The 16,984-nt window shown below is 39.3% G+C and overlaps 1 protein-coding gene across 1 annotated transcript; it reads left to right on the top strand.

Annotated features, from left to right (window-relative positions):
* Positions 1 to 1,516: 1,516 nt before the first annotated feature.
* LOC145729342 (uncharacterized) lies at positions 1,517 to 1,963 on the top strand. Its single transcript, XM_081980051.1, has one exon. The coding sequence runs from the start codon at positions 1,517 to 1,519 to the stop codon at positions 1,961 to 1,963; it is 447 nt and encodes a 148-aa protein (XP_081836177.1).
* The last annotated feature ends 15,021 nt before the right edge of the window (positions 1,964 to 16,984 follow it).

The raw sequence follows: 16,984 nt of genomic DNA on the forward strand, positions 1-16,984 counted from the left end.
CTTGCAGCATGTCCCAGGAAATACGAATGCCATTATCATCTGGACACACTTCACATAGACGAGCCTCAAGTTCATTGGCGGTACGCGTAAAGTTACTGCGTAAAACGGTACGACTTTTCTTCTTACTTTCAACATTAGGTGCCATCTCAAACCCGATACAATATCTCCAGCAGTTCAAATAACAACACAAAAGGAACCCGGTAAAAGTTTGATAGGCCTACACTGTCTCTAGTCACTTTTCTTTCTAAGAACATCAGTAAAGCCCCTTATGAACATTAACCATCAACAGTCCTGTCACGGTCGCCACAAATATCGCGTTTCTGAATAAAACTACCCGTCTTATTAAACACGATGGATATTGACTGTCGATGTTTCTAAATAAGGAATCAGGGCATTCACTTTAACAAGTTTATTAATAACGAAAACGGCTGTTTTACATTAAAGACCAACAAGAAAACTTATACAAAATCTTTCTGTACCGCCTGCATGCCCTTTTCTTTTCTTCGAACATACAAAGTTAGGTTAGGTAGACAACTAACTCATCTCTTCTTCGTTTAACAAAAGAGTGGACAAAATCGAATACCCAACAGTGTGGGTGCACAGGAGGCACTGTTCTCTTTGAACGTCTTAACTGAAAGATGCAGAGATATGAACGTGAATGTATATACATGTTTCCTTGACTACAAAAAAGCGTTTGACTGCGTTAAGCACGACAAACTAATAGAGATTCTTCAAGCTACGGGAATAGACAAAGAAGAAATCATAATCATTTCACAGTTGGCATCAAACGGCAGTTAAGGTTGAGCAATCAACATCAGAGGCAATCATAATATAAAGGGGAGTGAGGCAGGGCTGTATCCTATCACCACTTCTGTTTAATTTATATTCTGAAACTATTTAAGCTTCTAAATTCTAATTCTAAGCTTCTTGTTTTTTCAAAGACGAACATAGTTGCTAATTTGTCCATTAACAATATACAGATAGAACAAGTAAATTCATTCAGATACCTAGGGACTATCATTAATAATCAGTGCGACCCCAACACCGAAATAAAAGAACGAATTGAGCAGGCCAGAAACACCTTTATTGATATTGTTACGATTATCCCGTGGGTTTACACAAAGTCAATTTAACTCAACAATTAATAAATTTATTTACACTTCAAAACACTCCGTACCATAATTAATTCAGCTACTAAAAACACTACCACAATTCCACTATTTAAATTTTACCGCGTTCCCAAATTCACTACTCCACTGTCTGAAACCGTTTCTTTTATATTCGGTAAACCACGTTCTAGAACCACTCTGAAACGCTTCGCAATTTGCGTCGAACGTCCAAGACGCTTCTCGCTGTATTGCTATCTAACGATGGCCTACTTTAACACGCGCCCGGACAGATATTGCGGCGCTTCGATTCCATCCCGAATCGAGTGCTCGTTCAGAAGTATCGAACATAGTAGGCCCAAGCCGTACATTATGAAGCAATTTTCCACGAGATCAGAACTGAGCCTAGAATGCGTATGATCAGATGTTATATATTTTCAACCTTGTTACATGGTAGTGAAGGATGGACTCTCGATGCGACTACAGAGAAAAAGCTGGACGCTTTTGAGATGTATTTATACCGCCGTATATTAAGAATATCGTGGTTGCAGAGAATCACCAACTTGGAAGTCCTTGGGCGGATGGGAAAATCAAAAGAACTAATGCTGATCGTTAAGGAAACAAAAACGGGATACATAGGCCACATAATGAGAGGCGAAAGGTATGAACGCTTGAGGCTGATAATAATTGAAGGAAAAATGCAAGGAAAAAGATCAGTAGGAAGAAGACAAAACTCCTGGCTGAAAGACTTAAGAAGATGGTTTGGATGTACCTCAATTGACATCTTCAGAGCTGCTACATCCAGAATAATGATTGCCAATTGGATCGCCAACCTCCGGCGGGAGACGGCGGATTAAGAAGAAGAAGAATCCCTTGGTATTCTCTCACTGATGAATTGTATGGGAAGAGGTTTTCTACATTAAATTTGAAAGGGTCTCTCACTAGAGTGATTGGCGTGATTTACACTCAGTTTAATGGCGTTACCAACTAGGGTATTTGCCTGCTCAATACTTAATCAATAAGATACTCAGAAAGTCGGGCCTGTGCCGCTGGACCTATAACCGTCACACATAGCACGCGCAAGTGTCTCGGAACAGACCACATTTCGAACGCCTCGATGCGGTTTAGGGTTCTAACTTTTAGAGACCCCGTTTCGACGCCGTATAGTAAGATGGGCCATATGTAGCACTTTATTATCTGTAGTCTAAGTGCTAGAGGGAGACTGCGAGCTAATAGGAGGTTTTTAAGTTTGAAAAATGTTGTTTTTGCAGATATTTAAGCCGTGCGGCATTGATTATGGGCTGGCGGCCTATTACCATGAGTTTGGTCTTGGTAGCGTTGATTTTAAGACCAAAACGTTTGCCCATTGCCTCTATCCTATCCAACATTTCTTGGAGATCCTCGAAAGTTGGTGCTAAAATGTCCCTATCGTCTGCATATCGTATATTGTTTATTGGATATCCGTTAATATTAAACAGTATTGGTGACAATACACAGCCCTGGCGGACTACTTTGCATACATTGAAGTTATCTCTTGTCAGGTTTTTGTTAACTCTTATCTCCGCGATTTGGTTCCAATATAGTTCCTGTATGATTCTGATGTCTTTGGCGTCTATTCCTATCTCGAGCAGTCTATTTAGGAGGATATCGTGTTTAACGTTGTCGAAGGCTTTCTGATAATCTATAAAGCATACAAAGACGTCTTGGCGTTGGTCATAACACAGTTTTGCGGAGATAAGCTTCCACTTATGACCCATATTGAATACGAACCAAGCAGTATTGTACATTTTCGGCAAAACAACAAAGAATATGACCCTTTTTACGCCATAATAAAAGTGGCTGAAAAAAGCGACAAACCTAAACATGTTGATCTCTTCTTTTTACCCTCCCATCGCTGTAGACCAAAAGGAAAGGTCCGGAAGAAGGACTCCGTTAACAGTCACTGGTATTTCCCTTTCGGGAATTACCTGTGTTGCAACGGCGTCCCCTGTCCTGGGTGAGAGTGCCCCGGCTGACAACGGGGCTCTTCTGCGCTCTTTTTGTCTTGAATTCTTCTTTCTTCGTCAGCTGGTCATCCTGGTGGAGGTCATGGCATATTTTTGGATGATCAATAGAGTTAGAGGGCTAATCAATTAATCATCCAAGAATATTTGTGGGGAGTATGGATCAGAGGTTAGGAGGTTGATTTTCTTACCCTGTTGCCTATATAGGCAGACGGGGGGAAATCTGTGAGGTGTAGCCAGAGCCCGGTTAGCACCGAGTTAGCTACGGTTGGGTTATACCCAAGTTTTGAGAATAAATTCTCGCCACCCGGGCGGAAAGTCGTTGGTGGGGGGGGGGGGGTTGGTCTTCTTTATCTTGGCTGGATTGGTCATGGCTGCTACCTGAAACATAAAAACAGAAAACATTAATAATACTTGATCGGGTGTTCAGTGCTGTCATCTATCGTCCAGCAACTGATGTCTTGGCCGATTATGGGGGGCTTCCATTTCTGGGTCATAGCCGATGGCGTTCCTTATGAGTGGATTCTGGTGTTCCGCCATCTTGTCAAAGAACTTGTGTGCATGTTCTTTGATCTTTACTGTCGCTGTTTTGTATTGGAGATCTCTGGTGATGGTGTCGTTTCTGACATACCACGGGGCGTCTATGGCTGATCTTAGCGCTATGTTTTCCAACTGACTGTCCGTCGGCTCGGTCGGTTTGTACAGGGTGTCCCACGACGAAAGACATCGATTGATATTGGAAAAAGTATAAATAGGAGAGTTTTGAAAATTTGGCAGGATACTGATGTGGGCATGCCCAATCCAACTAAAATATTTTCAAGATGGTTGCACTTTCGTTTATACCGGAAGTCGATCACAACTTTCTTATTTTAAATAGAACACCCTATATATTATTACATATTTGGATTCCTCACAAAATTCTGACCAACTTTTGTATAGAATGCCCTATGCCTATCTCTAGCCGTTTTCAAAATATTTGATGTTTTTCCAAAAAAATTACAGTTGCAACGCTCAACATATTTTTGTACTATGTTCAAACCGTATTTCATTTTGCAATGAAACTTTGGGTTATTGTAAATAAAGGATCGTTTTATTAAACTGAGGGTGCGTAATGACTCATTTGTATACAGGGTCGTCAAAAAAAATCATAAACTTGCCACTAAAAAAAATGAAAAATCTCAAGTTTTTTAAATAGAAACCCACATTTTTTATGACGGAATCATTTTGAGCATTAAAAATTACTATAAGTTTCAATTTACTTGCCTATACCTAAATCCAACCCATTTCGTTTTATTTGAGAATAAACATTTTTTTATTATGCTGCACGGTTCGGATTATCTGGTATTCTAGTTGGTTATGTTATTGACACACGGTGATATTGGAGACCTGCAAAGCATGTTAATAACACTAGTTTTGAGTGTTTTGACAACTGCAAATATGCCGTCGCGGTTACCTTATTCAAACAAAGATTGCTTAAATCTGTTTATTATTTACGGAAAATGTGATAAAGTTGTGAGTAGAACATGTGAGGTATTTGCCGCTCAACCTCTTTTAAGTGTTGCACTAATTTATATGAAAAATGGTGAAATTTATGTTTCTTCAGGATCCTCTGAATTGAACTTTTGGATATGCCTGATTCTACGGAAACTTGTCTTATTGACGAAGTTGGATTTGCAACAAAATAGCCCAAAATTGCAATTTCTACATTTGTATTATTAAGGATTGGTTTTGTTTTAATAGCTTTTATCTTCACATATCACATCATCATTCTTAAAATTTTCAATTATTTGCTTGACAGCTTTTGGTGATGGCTTTGGTTTTTCTGGATAACGAGCGGCAAATACCTCACATGTTCTACTCACAACTTTATCACATTCTCCGTAAATAATAAGCAGATTTAAGTAATCTTGGTTTGAATAACGTAACCGCGACTGCATATTTGCAGTTGTCAAAACACTCAAAACTAGTGTTATTAACATGCTTTGCAGGTCTCCAATATCACCGTGTGTCAATAACATAACCAACTAGAATACCAGATAATCCGAACCGTGCAGCATAATAAAAAAATGTTTATTCTCAAATAAAACGAAATGGGTTGGATTTAGGTATAGGCAAGTAAATTGAAACTTATAGTAATTTTTAATGCTCAAAATGATTCCGTCATAAAAAATGTGGGTTTCTATTTAAAAAACTTGAGGTTTTTCATTTTTTTTAGTGGCAAGTTTATGATTTTTTTTTTACGACCCTGTATACAAATGAGTCATTACGCACCCTCAGTTTAATAAAACGATCCTTTATTTACAATAACCCAAAATTTCATTGCAAAATGAAATACGGTTTTAACATAGTACAAAAATATGTTGAGCGTTGCAACTGTCACTTTTTTGGAAAAACATCAAATATTTCGAAAACGGCTAGAGATAGGCATAGGGCATTCTATACAAAAGTTGGTCAGAATTTTGTGAGGAATCCAAATATGTAATAATATATAGGGTGTTCTATTTAAAATAAGAAAGTTGTGATCGACTTCCGGTATAAACGGAAGTGCAACCATCTTGAAAATATTTTAGTTGGATTGGGCATGCCCACATCAGTATCCTGCCAAATTTTTAAAACTCTCCTATTTATACTTTTTCCAATATCAATCGATGTCTTTCGTCGTGGGACACCCTGTATATGTGTGGGCAATCGATTCTCGAATGTTCCTGTATGCACAGAATGTTCCCGCTATACGTTCAGTAAACGTTTAACGTATCGCCAATATTCCATCCGATGCACCGATCCAAGTTTAAAGATACCGGAACATGTCCAAAAGTAGCTGTTTGGTGGATTTACATTTTACATGGGGTTAAATGAGTAACTCCCTTATTTTAAGGCCTAGAGGGTTGAGACTTCGTATTAGGGGGGTAAGTTTGGGACACCCCTGGGATGCGGTGTTGCCAAGTTGTGCACTTTTCCCCTAAATTTAGGGAAATTCTATATAGTGACCCCCGTTTTTCCCTAAACTTCAAGAAATCTTAATCTGGCTATGAGGCCTTTGTAACACTGCCCCCCTCTTTAAAAGCTATTCGTGCCGGTTAGCGTCATTCTGAAGGTTCCAAGATGGCAGATTCCTTCCTCTGTATGGACTTAGTCTCTCCACATGAACTACTTTCGGTTTAGATCGCGGTGACAGTTGAATTCGGAATACTAGGTCATTTATTTTCTTCACTATCCTGTATGGTCCTTGTATCCTGCAGGGTCGTTGTAATTTTGGGCTCAATCCTTTCTTTCTTCTGGGTTGATACAACCATACAGCATCCCCTTCGTTATAATTGCCAACAGCTGGTCTGTGGTCCAGTTTCATCTTCATAGGGTCGCTTTTCAGTTTAAGCTTTTTTCTGACAAGTTCATGAATGATTCGTAACCTATCCTCTAGGTTGGCCACATAGTCAGAAAGTTGAACCATTGGTTGGTTTGGATCATCTTCTGGATTGCTAAACATGAGATCTACGGGTAGCCTCATTTCTCGTCCAGTTAAAAGCATAGATGGTGTATAGCCTGTAGACTCATGCTGTGAACTCCGATAAGCCAAGAGGAATAGCGGTATCACTTTGTCCCAATTTCTTTGATTATCGCTCACAAACATGGAAAGGTACTGATTGTGGTCCTGTTATGTCTCTCGACCATTCCATCGGACTGAGGGTGCAGTGGTGCCGTTCGAGTTTTTCTTATTCCCAGAACAATCATTAATTGCTTCCATATATCTGATTCAAAGTTCCTGCCTTGGTCCGTGTGAATCTCCAAAGGTACCCCATGGTTTGCAATTACGTTGGTTATCAAGGCTTCCGCTACGGTGACTGCTTCCTGATTTGGCAAAGGTACCACTTATGGCCATTTTGAAAAGTAGTCTATGGCTACCATCAGATATTTGTTGCCGGATTCAGTTCGGGGAAATGGACCTGCTGCTATGTCCACTGCTACTCTTTCCCAGGGACTGCCAGAGATATACTGCATCATCGCTCCTTCCGATCGTGTTCTTGGGCCTTTCTTTGATGAACACAGGTCACAGCGTTTACACCATTCCTCGACGTCCTTTCTACAGTTGATCCAGTAAAAGCGGTCTCTCACTCTGGCTAAAGTCCGGTTTACTCCAAAGTGTCCTCCTCCACGACTGTCATGTAGTTCTTGCAACACACTCTCCTTGCAGGAATTGGGCACTATGGTTTGATAAACGAGGGATTTCCCATTTGGACTTTCCCATTTGCGAGTGATTAAGTCATCTCGCAGTTGAAGCAAATCCCATTGTAGCCAGAGACCCTTAACCGTTGGTCCATGTCTCGAAATGTGTTTCCATTCTGGTTTTGAGTCCTTCTCCAAACCATTCTCTAATTATCTTTAAATCGGGATCTAGGCGTTGTGCTTCCACTATCTGTTTCCGAGAGACGCCGTTCTGCGCTACTAGTGTCACTGTAGCCTCTTCGTTGGTCACATTCCGGATCTGATTAATGGTCTCAGCTTCATTTTTAGTCTCCTGCCGTTCGCAGAACTTGCAATGCTCTTCACAGCATGGGCTCCTTGACAAGCTATCAGCGTTGGCATGAGATTGTCCACTCCGGTGTTTTAAGTCAAAATCGTAGGCTTGAAGTTTCTCCAACCAACGTGCCAATTGTCCTTCCGGGTTCTTAAAATTTAACAGCCATTTTAGTGCTGCATGGTCTGATCGGATAAGAAATTTCCTCCCGTATAAGAAGCTGTGGTAATGTTCTACAGCTTTCACAACTGCCAAGAGTTCTTTACGAGTGACGCAGTAGTTTCTCTCAGATTTTCCCAATGACTTGCTGTAATAGCCAATGAGCACTTCTTGGGCATTTTGGATCTGAGAAAGAACGGTTCCTAAACCATACTGCGAAGCATCAGTGTCTAAGACAAACGTCCCTTCTTGCGATGGATAAGCCAGAATAGGAGTCTGATAAGACGCTTCTTCAATTCCGTGAAAGCTTGCTGACAATCTGGTGTCCAAGAAAATTGGTTGTTTTTCTCCGTCAGTCGATGAAGAGGTTTCGCAATCTGTCCACAATCCTTTACAAATCTGCGGTAATAGCTACACAATCCAAGAAAAAAACAAACAAAAACATCTCCTTTAGTCTTGGGTATGAGCCAATTCTTCACAGATTCGATTTTAGTTGGGTCGGCTTCCACTCCATTTGAAGAAACGACATGTCCGAGGAAATGAACTTTTTCTTGGAAGAATGAACATTTCTTTGGATTTAGTTGTAGATGTGCATTCCTGAGTCTTGAGATAACTCCTTTAAGGTTCTTCATGTGGTCATCAAAGTCTTTTCCAATAACCATTATGTCATCCAGGTAAACCAAGCACGTCTCCCACGTAAGTCCACGTAAAACAAGCTCCATTAGTCGTTCGAAAGTGGCAGGTGCGTTACACAACCCGAATGGCATAACGTTGAATTGATTTAAGCCGCTGCCGGTGGTAAAGGCTGTCTTCTCTTTGTCGTCCTTATGAATTTCCACCTGCCAATAGCCGCTCTTCAGGTCCAAGGGAGAAAACCATCTGGAACCAGCCAGGGTGTTTAATGTGTCATCGATACGCGGCAGTGGGTAGCTGTCTTTCTTCGTGATGTCGTTAAGCTTCCTATAGTCAACACAGAAGCGAGTTGTACCATCCTTCTTTGTCACAAGTACGACTGGAGATGACCATGGACTGCTAGATTTTTCAATGATCCCGTTATCAAGCATGCCCTTTATCATGGAGTCTATTAGTATATTTCTTTCTGTCGCATAAAAGGAAGTCGTCTGGGTCGTTGTCGAATGGGTTGCTCTAATCCGGTATTGATGCGATGCTGCACAAGACTTGTCCGCCCTTCAATTTTCTCCCATGCAAATACGTCTGCCTCTGAGTTAATAAATTCAACAGCCATTGCCATTTGATGTTGGTTCAGATGCGTCCAGGTCTTCTTGAAGGTTGACAGTTCCTCTGTAGTAGGATGACGTGATACTGTCTTTTGAGCATCCTCGCTGCAGCGTGCCACACGTACAATTGCCAATGACTTTTCCTTGTTTCAAAGTAATCCGGTTATCCTTGAGGTTGGCAACTCGTACTGGAATAGTATGTGAAGCATCGCTCGAATCCACTAAGCATCGTGCTGTTGGAAGATCCTCCATTTCATGTTCGAGGGGTTCCACGATTACCAAACCCAGGTCTGTCTCCTTTTCCAAGTGGGCTATTCGATCGCCGTTCGCTGTCTCCAAAATAGGCGTTTGTCGAAGTTTCTGCATCGGCGTAGATGTTATCAGGTCAGGCCTCACAATAGATCTTGTTGCCCCAGTGTCAATGGTAAGCTCACATTCTTTGTTGTTCAATAGTCCTTGATCGATTAAACTACCATTACACCTCTTAATCATAGAAATCCTCAATTTGGGGGCTAAAGGGTTACTTGCCAGGGGTCGCCCCCTTACTCCGGCAACCTCGAGTTTTCCTGGTCCTGGTTACTTCGGTTATGTGGATTTGGTGAACGAGACCGCTGCCTGCAATTCCTACTGTAGTGTCCTTTGCGTCCACAGTTGTAAAATTTTACATCTTCTCTAGATGGAGAGTGGCTTCTTCTGTTATTGTCGCCTTTTTGCAGAATTTGATCCAGCTTTTTAACAATCAAATTCATGGTAGAATCTATTTGGTCTTGCAGAGTCTCTGATGACCCTTGGGTTCGACTCTTAGGGAATAGTAATCTCCTTGTTTACACTCCGGGATGTTATGGAGTATTTCGAGAGCTTTACCACGTAGTGCCAGAACCAACTCGGTGGCTTTTCGATGTTCGGTCCACCCATTAGCCACGGCGGCAGCCTCAAACTGCTCCCTGTACAACTCCCACGACGTTTCCCCGTCAAACTTTGGCACCTTACAATTCAATGTCGCATCCGGTCGAACTTTCAACTTCAACTTCAACGCTCATGATTTCCTTTCGTAAAGTTGCAATTTCTTATCCAAATTAAGCCTCCATTTGTCCAAATTTATTATCCGTTTGTCCAAGTTTGTTACCAAACTGAGTTTGCACCTCGTCGACTTTATGGTCTACCTTTTCTACTTTATCGTCTACCATCTGTAGTTGTTCATTGATATAGGCTTGCAACTCTGATCGATTTGTCTCCAGAGCTTGAAGTATAGTTTGCTGTTCTTTGTGTCTGCGTGCTTCCTCTTCTTGCTTTTCTTCCCGGCGTCGTTCCTCATCCTGTTGGTAGCGTCTCTCTTGCTCCTCTTTTTCAAGTCGTCATCGTTCTTCTTCTTCTTGCTTTTCTTCCCGGCGTCCTTCCTCATCCTGTTAGTAGCGTCCTCTTGGACCTCTTTTTCAAGTCGTCGTCGTTCCTGTTCCTCTTGTTTTTCCTTCTGTTGTTGTTCTTTTTCAGCATCCATCTTTTGTAGTATTGTCGCCAGTTGTTCCTCCATTTTTGCCGTTTGTTGTCTTGTATTCACCATTCACGTACAGCACAATTCTTCACTCACTTATCCCACTTCTGACACCAAATGTTACACTTTACTGGGTTCTTTTTGATAAGTGAGACTTTTAATAAACTCAACAAACGTTATTTACTAATTACACAACAATTTACAACACTAGAAATCACTTGTTAAACCACTATAAATTCACTTTTACCACTTCACTACTTCGTTCTTTGCTTTATCGCGCCACTGTTATTTCACAACTGACTGTCCGTCGGCTCGGTCGGTTTATACAGTGTGACCCATTTAGAAAGGAAACACCCCTATAAAATTTTAGGTTATTAACCGATTTCAATGATTTTTTTTTTGAAATAATTAGGAATGAAATGTCTATTACGGGAGAAAATTTTAAATATTTATTTCAGTTTTCAGGTCATATTACGATACTTTTTCTTGATAGAAAATAGAGAATTTTTATTAGCGATTTTTTTATTGAAAAAATTACTACGCCACTGGATCTATAGTGCTTTCAAATAGCTGTGACCAAAATTTCATGAAAATCCACATTTCACTGCATCAACTGTTGCCATAGAAATGGTGTTACTATTTACTTGTTTATTATTAATTATTAATTGATTAATTTCTAAAAAAAAAAAAAAAAAAAAAAAAAAATTTGGTCACAGCTATTTGAAAGCACTATAGATCCAGTGGCGTAGTAATTTTTTCAATAAAAAAATCGCTAATAAAAATTCTGCATTTTCTATCAAGAAAAAGTATCGTAATATGACCTGAAAACTAAAATAAATATTTAAAATTTTCTCCCGTAATAGACATTTTATTCCTAATTATTTCAAAAAAAAAAAATCATTGAAATCGGTTAATAACCTAAAATTTTATAGGGGTGTTTCCATTCTAAATGGGTCACACTGTATATGTGTGGGCAATCGATTCCCGCTATACGTCCAGTAAACGTTTATCGTATCGCGAATATTCCATCCGATGCACCGATCCAAGTTTAAAGATACCGGGACATGTCCAAAAGTAGCTGTTTTGTGGATTTACATTTTACATGGGGTTAAATAGGTAACTCCCTTATTTTAAGGTCTAGAGGGTTGAGACTTCGTATTAGGGGGGTAAGTTTGGGACACCCCTGGGATGCGGTGTTGCCAAGTTGTGCACTTTTTCCCTAAATTTAGGGAAATTCTACATAGTGACCCCTCGTTTTTCCCTAAATTTCAGGAAATCTTAATTTGGCTATGAGGCCTTTGTAACAATACACTTAAACTGAATTGAAGACCAAAAGCACTATTTCTTTAAAGGCAAACATTGTGTCCAGCAACCAAAGTGAGATTTAACAATCCAGCCCATAAAGGACTTTGTTGATGGTAATAAGGTTAGTTGAATGTTTGAATAACAAGGTAAGAGAAACCTAATGTACTGATCTAATTTCAGAATGCAAAACTTGAGCAGGACCGTACTATTCTGCCAAAATCTGTTGGCAAATTGATTGAAAGCAACTTGAACACTGAATTAGATTGCTTGTATGTTGTCTAGTGAATCAAATCTTTTAGACTTTTAACACCTAATTATATCATTGTTATTCCTACTAAATGAATAAAAAGAATAGTACTACTAGATAAAAAGGATAAAACTATAAGGAAATTAAAGCAATCCAAGTAAGTCAGGATAGCAAATTAGGAGAAATGAAAGCAAGTCAAGACAAGATAAAAGCAAGCCTGGAAGAGATAAAAATTAGCCAAGTGAGTCAAGACCAGTTCGAGACAAAACTGCAAGCAATGAATTGAAGAGCGAAATGGAAAACAGGTTTGAATCCTTAGAGGAAAAAGTGACCCATACTGTTGAAGAAGACCTTGGATGAGAGCCGTTATAGAAATTACGAAGACTTGGTACAACACTTAGAGATGAGGGTTGGAGAAAAGCATCTAGAGCAAGTTTACGAGGCACAGTTATCAAGCAGAAGCCAGAGAAGCCAAGAAACCTTGCAGCAGTACGAAGCTGACATTGCCCGATTAGTTTATCTGGCTTACCCAACTGCATCCCAGGACATAAGAAAGTGTTTGACAGTAGGAGCTTTTGTAAGAGGCGTAATAGATCGTGATACTGAGCCAGCTTTAAGACTAGCCAGGTGCAAAACATTACATGATGCCCTTGCCTACGCTTTGGAGTTTGAGGCAATAAAGCAAGTGTCACAAGGACATACACACGTAAGAAGCCGAACACCAACGCACAAGAATCGATATTCCAGCCCAGGCCATTCAAAAACCCAATCAGACTGGAATCGTCGATTGAAAACCCGACTGGAGACCTTACGAAAGGAGCTAATGGAAATGTGGAGTAAAGTAAAGAGGCAAAATAATCGTAGTGAGCAAACGCATGCATTATCTCGTTGTTTTTTTAATGCTGGAACTGCGGGGAAAAGGGGCACATTTGACCTCAATGCCCTAAACCGAGAAGAATACAGCACCAGAAAAGATGAGAAAAGAGAAGGCAAAACTATCAAAACTACCAAAGAAAGCCGTCTGCACGATTCTTACTATTACATTGGTTGCTGAATTTGACTCGTTCGTGGTCAATCTGTGCCAAATTGTATTCTTTAGACTCAAAACCGGCAAAGATCGATCCCGCTGTTGTTGTAGTCTGCATATTTGTTACTTTGGAGCCATTCTACGTCTGTTGGGACTACATGGGTTGTTGAATTTGACTCGTTCGTGGCCAATCTGTGCCAAATTGTGTAGTAGATTCATTGAAATTATCGGGGGTAATTGCACAAGTGCATAAAAATTACCGATAATTTTGCATGTAAACTTGTTATCTCTTAACTGCATGAGTTTATTTTCATATTTTTTTGGCGAAAGAGCCCGACACCGAAGGTGGAGAGCTTTTTTAGAAAAAAATATGAAAATGACCGAATGCAGTTTGCAAAGATAACAAGTTTGAACGCAGAATTATCAGGTCATTTTTAAGGAACGAATGTAATTTTGGGGAATATTTCCCGAATAAAGAAAATGTTTTGGATTTGCTGCCACTATAGATTGCTCAATGGAGCTCATTGAGCAAGTTCCAAACCGTTCATTAATTTTTGTTGACAACGCGTTTGACATTTTTTGGTTACAAAAAGTCAAAAAACTGCGCAAGGACATCAATTAGTGTACTAGCAATAAGCTATAGAACAATGCAGTCGTTATAGATACGTACAGTGCAATTATCGAAATGCAATTATCACTTTAGAATGCAATTATCGGGGGTAATTGCACAAGTGCATAAAAATTACCGATAATTTTGCGTGAAAACTTGTTATCTCTTAACTGCATGAGTTTATTTTCATATTTTTTTGGCGAAAGAGCCCGACACCGAAGGTGGAGGGCTGTTTTAGAAAAAAATATGAAAATGACCGAATGCAGTTTGCAAAGATAACAAGTTTGAACGCAGAATTATCAGGTCATTTTTAAGGAACGAATGTAATTTTGGGGAATATTTCCCGAATAAATAAAATGTTTTGGTTTTGCTGCAACTATAGATTGCTCAATGGAGCTCAATGAACAAGTTCCAAACCGTTTATTAATTTTTGTTGACATCGCGTTTGACATTTTTTGGTTATAAAAAGTCAAAAAAATGCGCATGGACAACAATTAGTGTACTAGCAATAGGCTCTACAACAATGCTGTCGTTATAGATACGTACAGTGCAATTATCGAAATGCAATTATCACTTTAGAATGCAATTATCGCTGTCATTCTGGTGAAAATGCACTGCTCATATGGGACATTTAACACATGAGGGAAATATTCGGGGGCAATACCACAAGAGTAACTAAATCACGAGAGCGCAGCTCGAGTGATTTTGCCAAACAGGTCGAGTTTTGTACCATAAAGAAAGTATGAGAAGACAAGCGGAAAAATTATCCTGCTCAAAATCTGAGCTCGAATGGTATTTGATACGACAATTCCATGAATATAATTCTGAAATATAAGGTAATACAACAATTTTATTAGAAACGAGTATTTAAACAAATAAAAACACTACACATTAAAAAGAACAATTATTAAAAACGCAGTTATTAAAAACACAATTCTTTCTTGCACTTTCACCTTGAAGGCTACTTTCTAGGATCGATGTAGATTCTTTTGTAACTGTAGCACTTGATTGTTGATGTAACTGAAATAGATTCTTCGATGATGGTTGTAAAGGTGCATCAAAGTTTTCAGAATGCTCTCGGAGACTGGATACAAGGTTTAAATGATGATCAGTGTGAAGTTGTAAATAAGGTTTTATGGAACTTGCTGAGGAGTGCCCAGTAATTTTGATTAAATTTTGTTCACTAACACCGGCCTTTGCTAAATTTGACACCGCACTCGAGCGGTGAGAATGATTAGTTATCTTTCTTCTTTTAATGTCCAAACCAATTTTTTCGGCGGAGGTTTTTGTCCACTTGAGTATTTCGTTAACTCCTATAGGAACATTCTTGTACCAACCTTTTGACGTGTTACTTTGCCAGAACGGATTTGGAGTTAAGAAGAATCTGTCACTTAAAATATGATTTTCTCTGTGTGATAAAATTTTGTAAAATAATCTTACTGGACAAATAGAAGCATTTTCTTTGTTCTTTACTAACCATTTACTGTCGCAACATTGTTTTGAGCCACCTTGACAAGTTTTTGAAAACACTGAATTGTACTCGATGCGGCCAGTCAAGTCTCCATTATTAAACCTTTCCTCCTTGAAATAAAACACTTTACAATTAGCAGCTTCGCCTCCGCGCCATGCTAGCTCGTATGCGACAACATGGTAAAATATTTTTAATAGGCCTATTGGTGTGTCTTCATTCCATATTAACGCCATTTTGTCGATTTCACTCTTAGTTAATGCGACAGAACTTTCTTTACCTTTAGTGTAGTCACTTTGCAGCTTCTTTCGTTTAGAATCACGTGCGTCGCGAGACTTTTTGAAACCAGGATCAGTAAAAGGATTAAAAGTAACACGGTACCTTTCTAGATATCTCATTTGCAGAAGTTTTGCTGTTGTATTCCATATGGTTTTTACTACGTACTCCTTATAATCATCGCCGTTTTTTTTTTCATATTAAATCCCCAATCCATGAGTATAAGTGCAATATCGTCCAGTTCGAACTGCCTTTCTTCACAAAACTGACTAAATTGTTTCCATATTGAAGACTGGGACTTCCTTGTATTGGCAGGAATCAATTTTTCAACTTCTTTTTGAATTTCTGCCTTAGAACTGTGTCCGAAGTGAGCCATAACCAAAACAAAACGAACAAACATCAAAACTGACAGTGCCAGCAAAAATCTCAAGGTGAGACATTGCAACAATAGAAGTGTAGTGAAAATCCGTGGAAACGATGAAATCAACAGCAAAATCTATCCGATTTTTTTAACCGCTAGCAAACTCTCTTCCTTCCTTATTAGCCGATAGCAAACCGTGTTTTGATGACGTATATATGGCATTTTTTGTACATGAGTGGAATTGTCGGGGGCAATACCACAAGAGCTCAGATTTAGCCAGATAATTTTTGTGCTTGTCTTAGAACACTTTCTTTTTGGTGTAACAGCACGAGACCTGTTGTAACTAAATCACGAGAGCGTAGCTCGAGTGATTTTGCCCAACAGGTCGAGTTTTGTACCATAAAGAAAGTATGAGAAGACTAGCGGAAAAATTATCCTGTTCAAAATCTGAGCTCGAATGGTATTTGATAAGACAATTCCATGAATATAATTAACAATATAATAAGACTGCGACTGCCTTGTGCAGAAATACATTTTTCTGGTTCTTTTGATTTTATGCAGTAGAACTCTATCCGAAGCGAGCCATAACCAAAACAAAACGAACAAACATCAAAATTGACAGTGCCAGCAGAAATCCCAAGGTGAGACATTGCAACAATAGAAGTGTAGTGAAAATCCGTGGAAACGATGAAATCAACAGCAAAATTTATCCGATTTTTTTATCCGCTAGCAAACTCTCTTCCTTCCTTATTAGCCGATAGCAAACCGTGTTTTGATGACGTATATATGGCATTTTTTGTACATGAGTGGAATTGTCGGGGGCAATACCACAAGAGCTCAGATTTAGCCGGATAATTTTTGTGCTTGTCTTAGAACACTTTCTTTTTGGTGTAACTGCACGAGACCTGTTGTAACTAAATCACGAGAGCGCAGCTCGAGTGATTTTGCCAAACAGGTCGAGTTTTGTACCATAAAGAAAGTATGAGAAGACAAGCGGAAAAATTATCCTGTTAAAAATCTGAGCTCGAATGGTATTTGATAAGACAATTCCATGAATATAATCAATAACTACTGCCATGTACTGGCAGAAATACATTTTTCTGGTTCTTTTGATTTTCTGCAGTAAAACTCTATCCGAAGCGAGCCATAACCAAAACAATACGAACAAAAATCAAAATT

This window comes from Ips typographus, linkage group LG5, assembly GCF_016097725.1.
Source record: "Ips typographus isolate SLU linkage group LG5, UJ_Ityp_2.0, whole genome shotgun sequence".
NCBI lineage: Eukaryota > Metazoa > Arthropoda > Insecta > Coleoptera > Curculionidae > Ips > Ips typographus.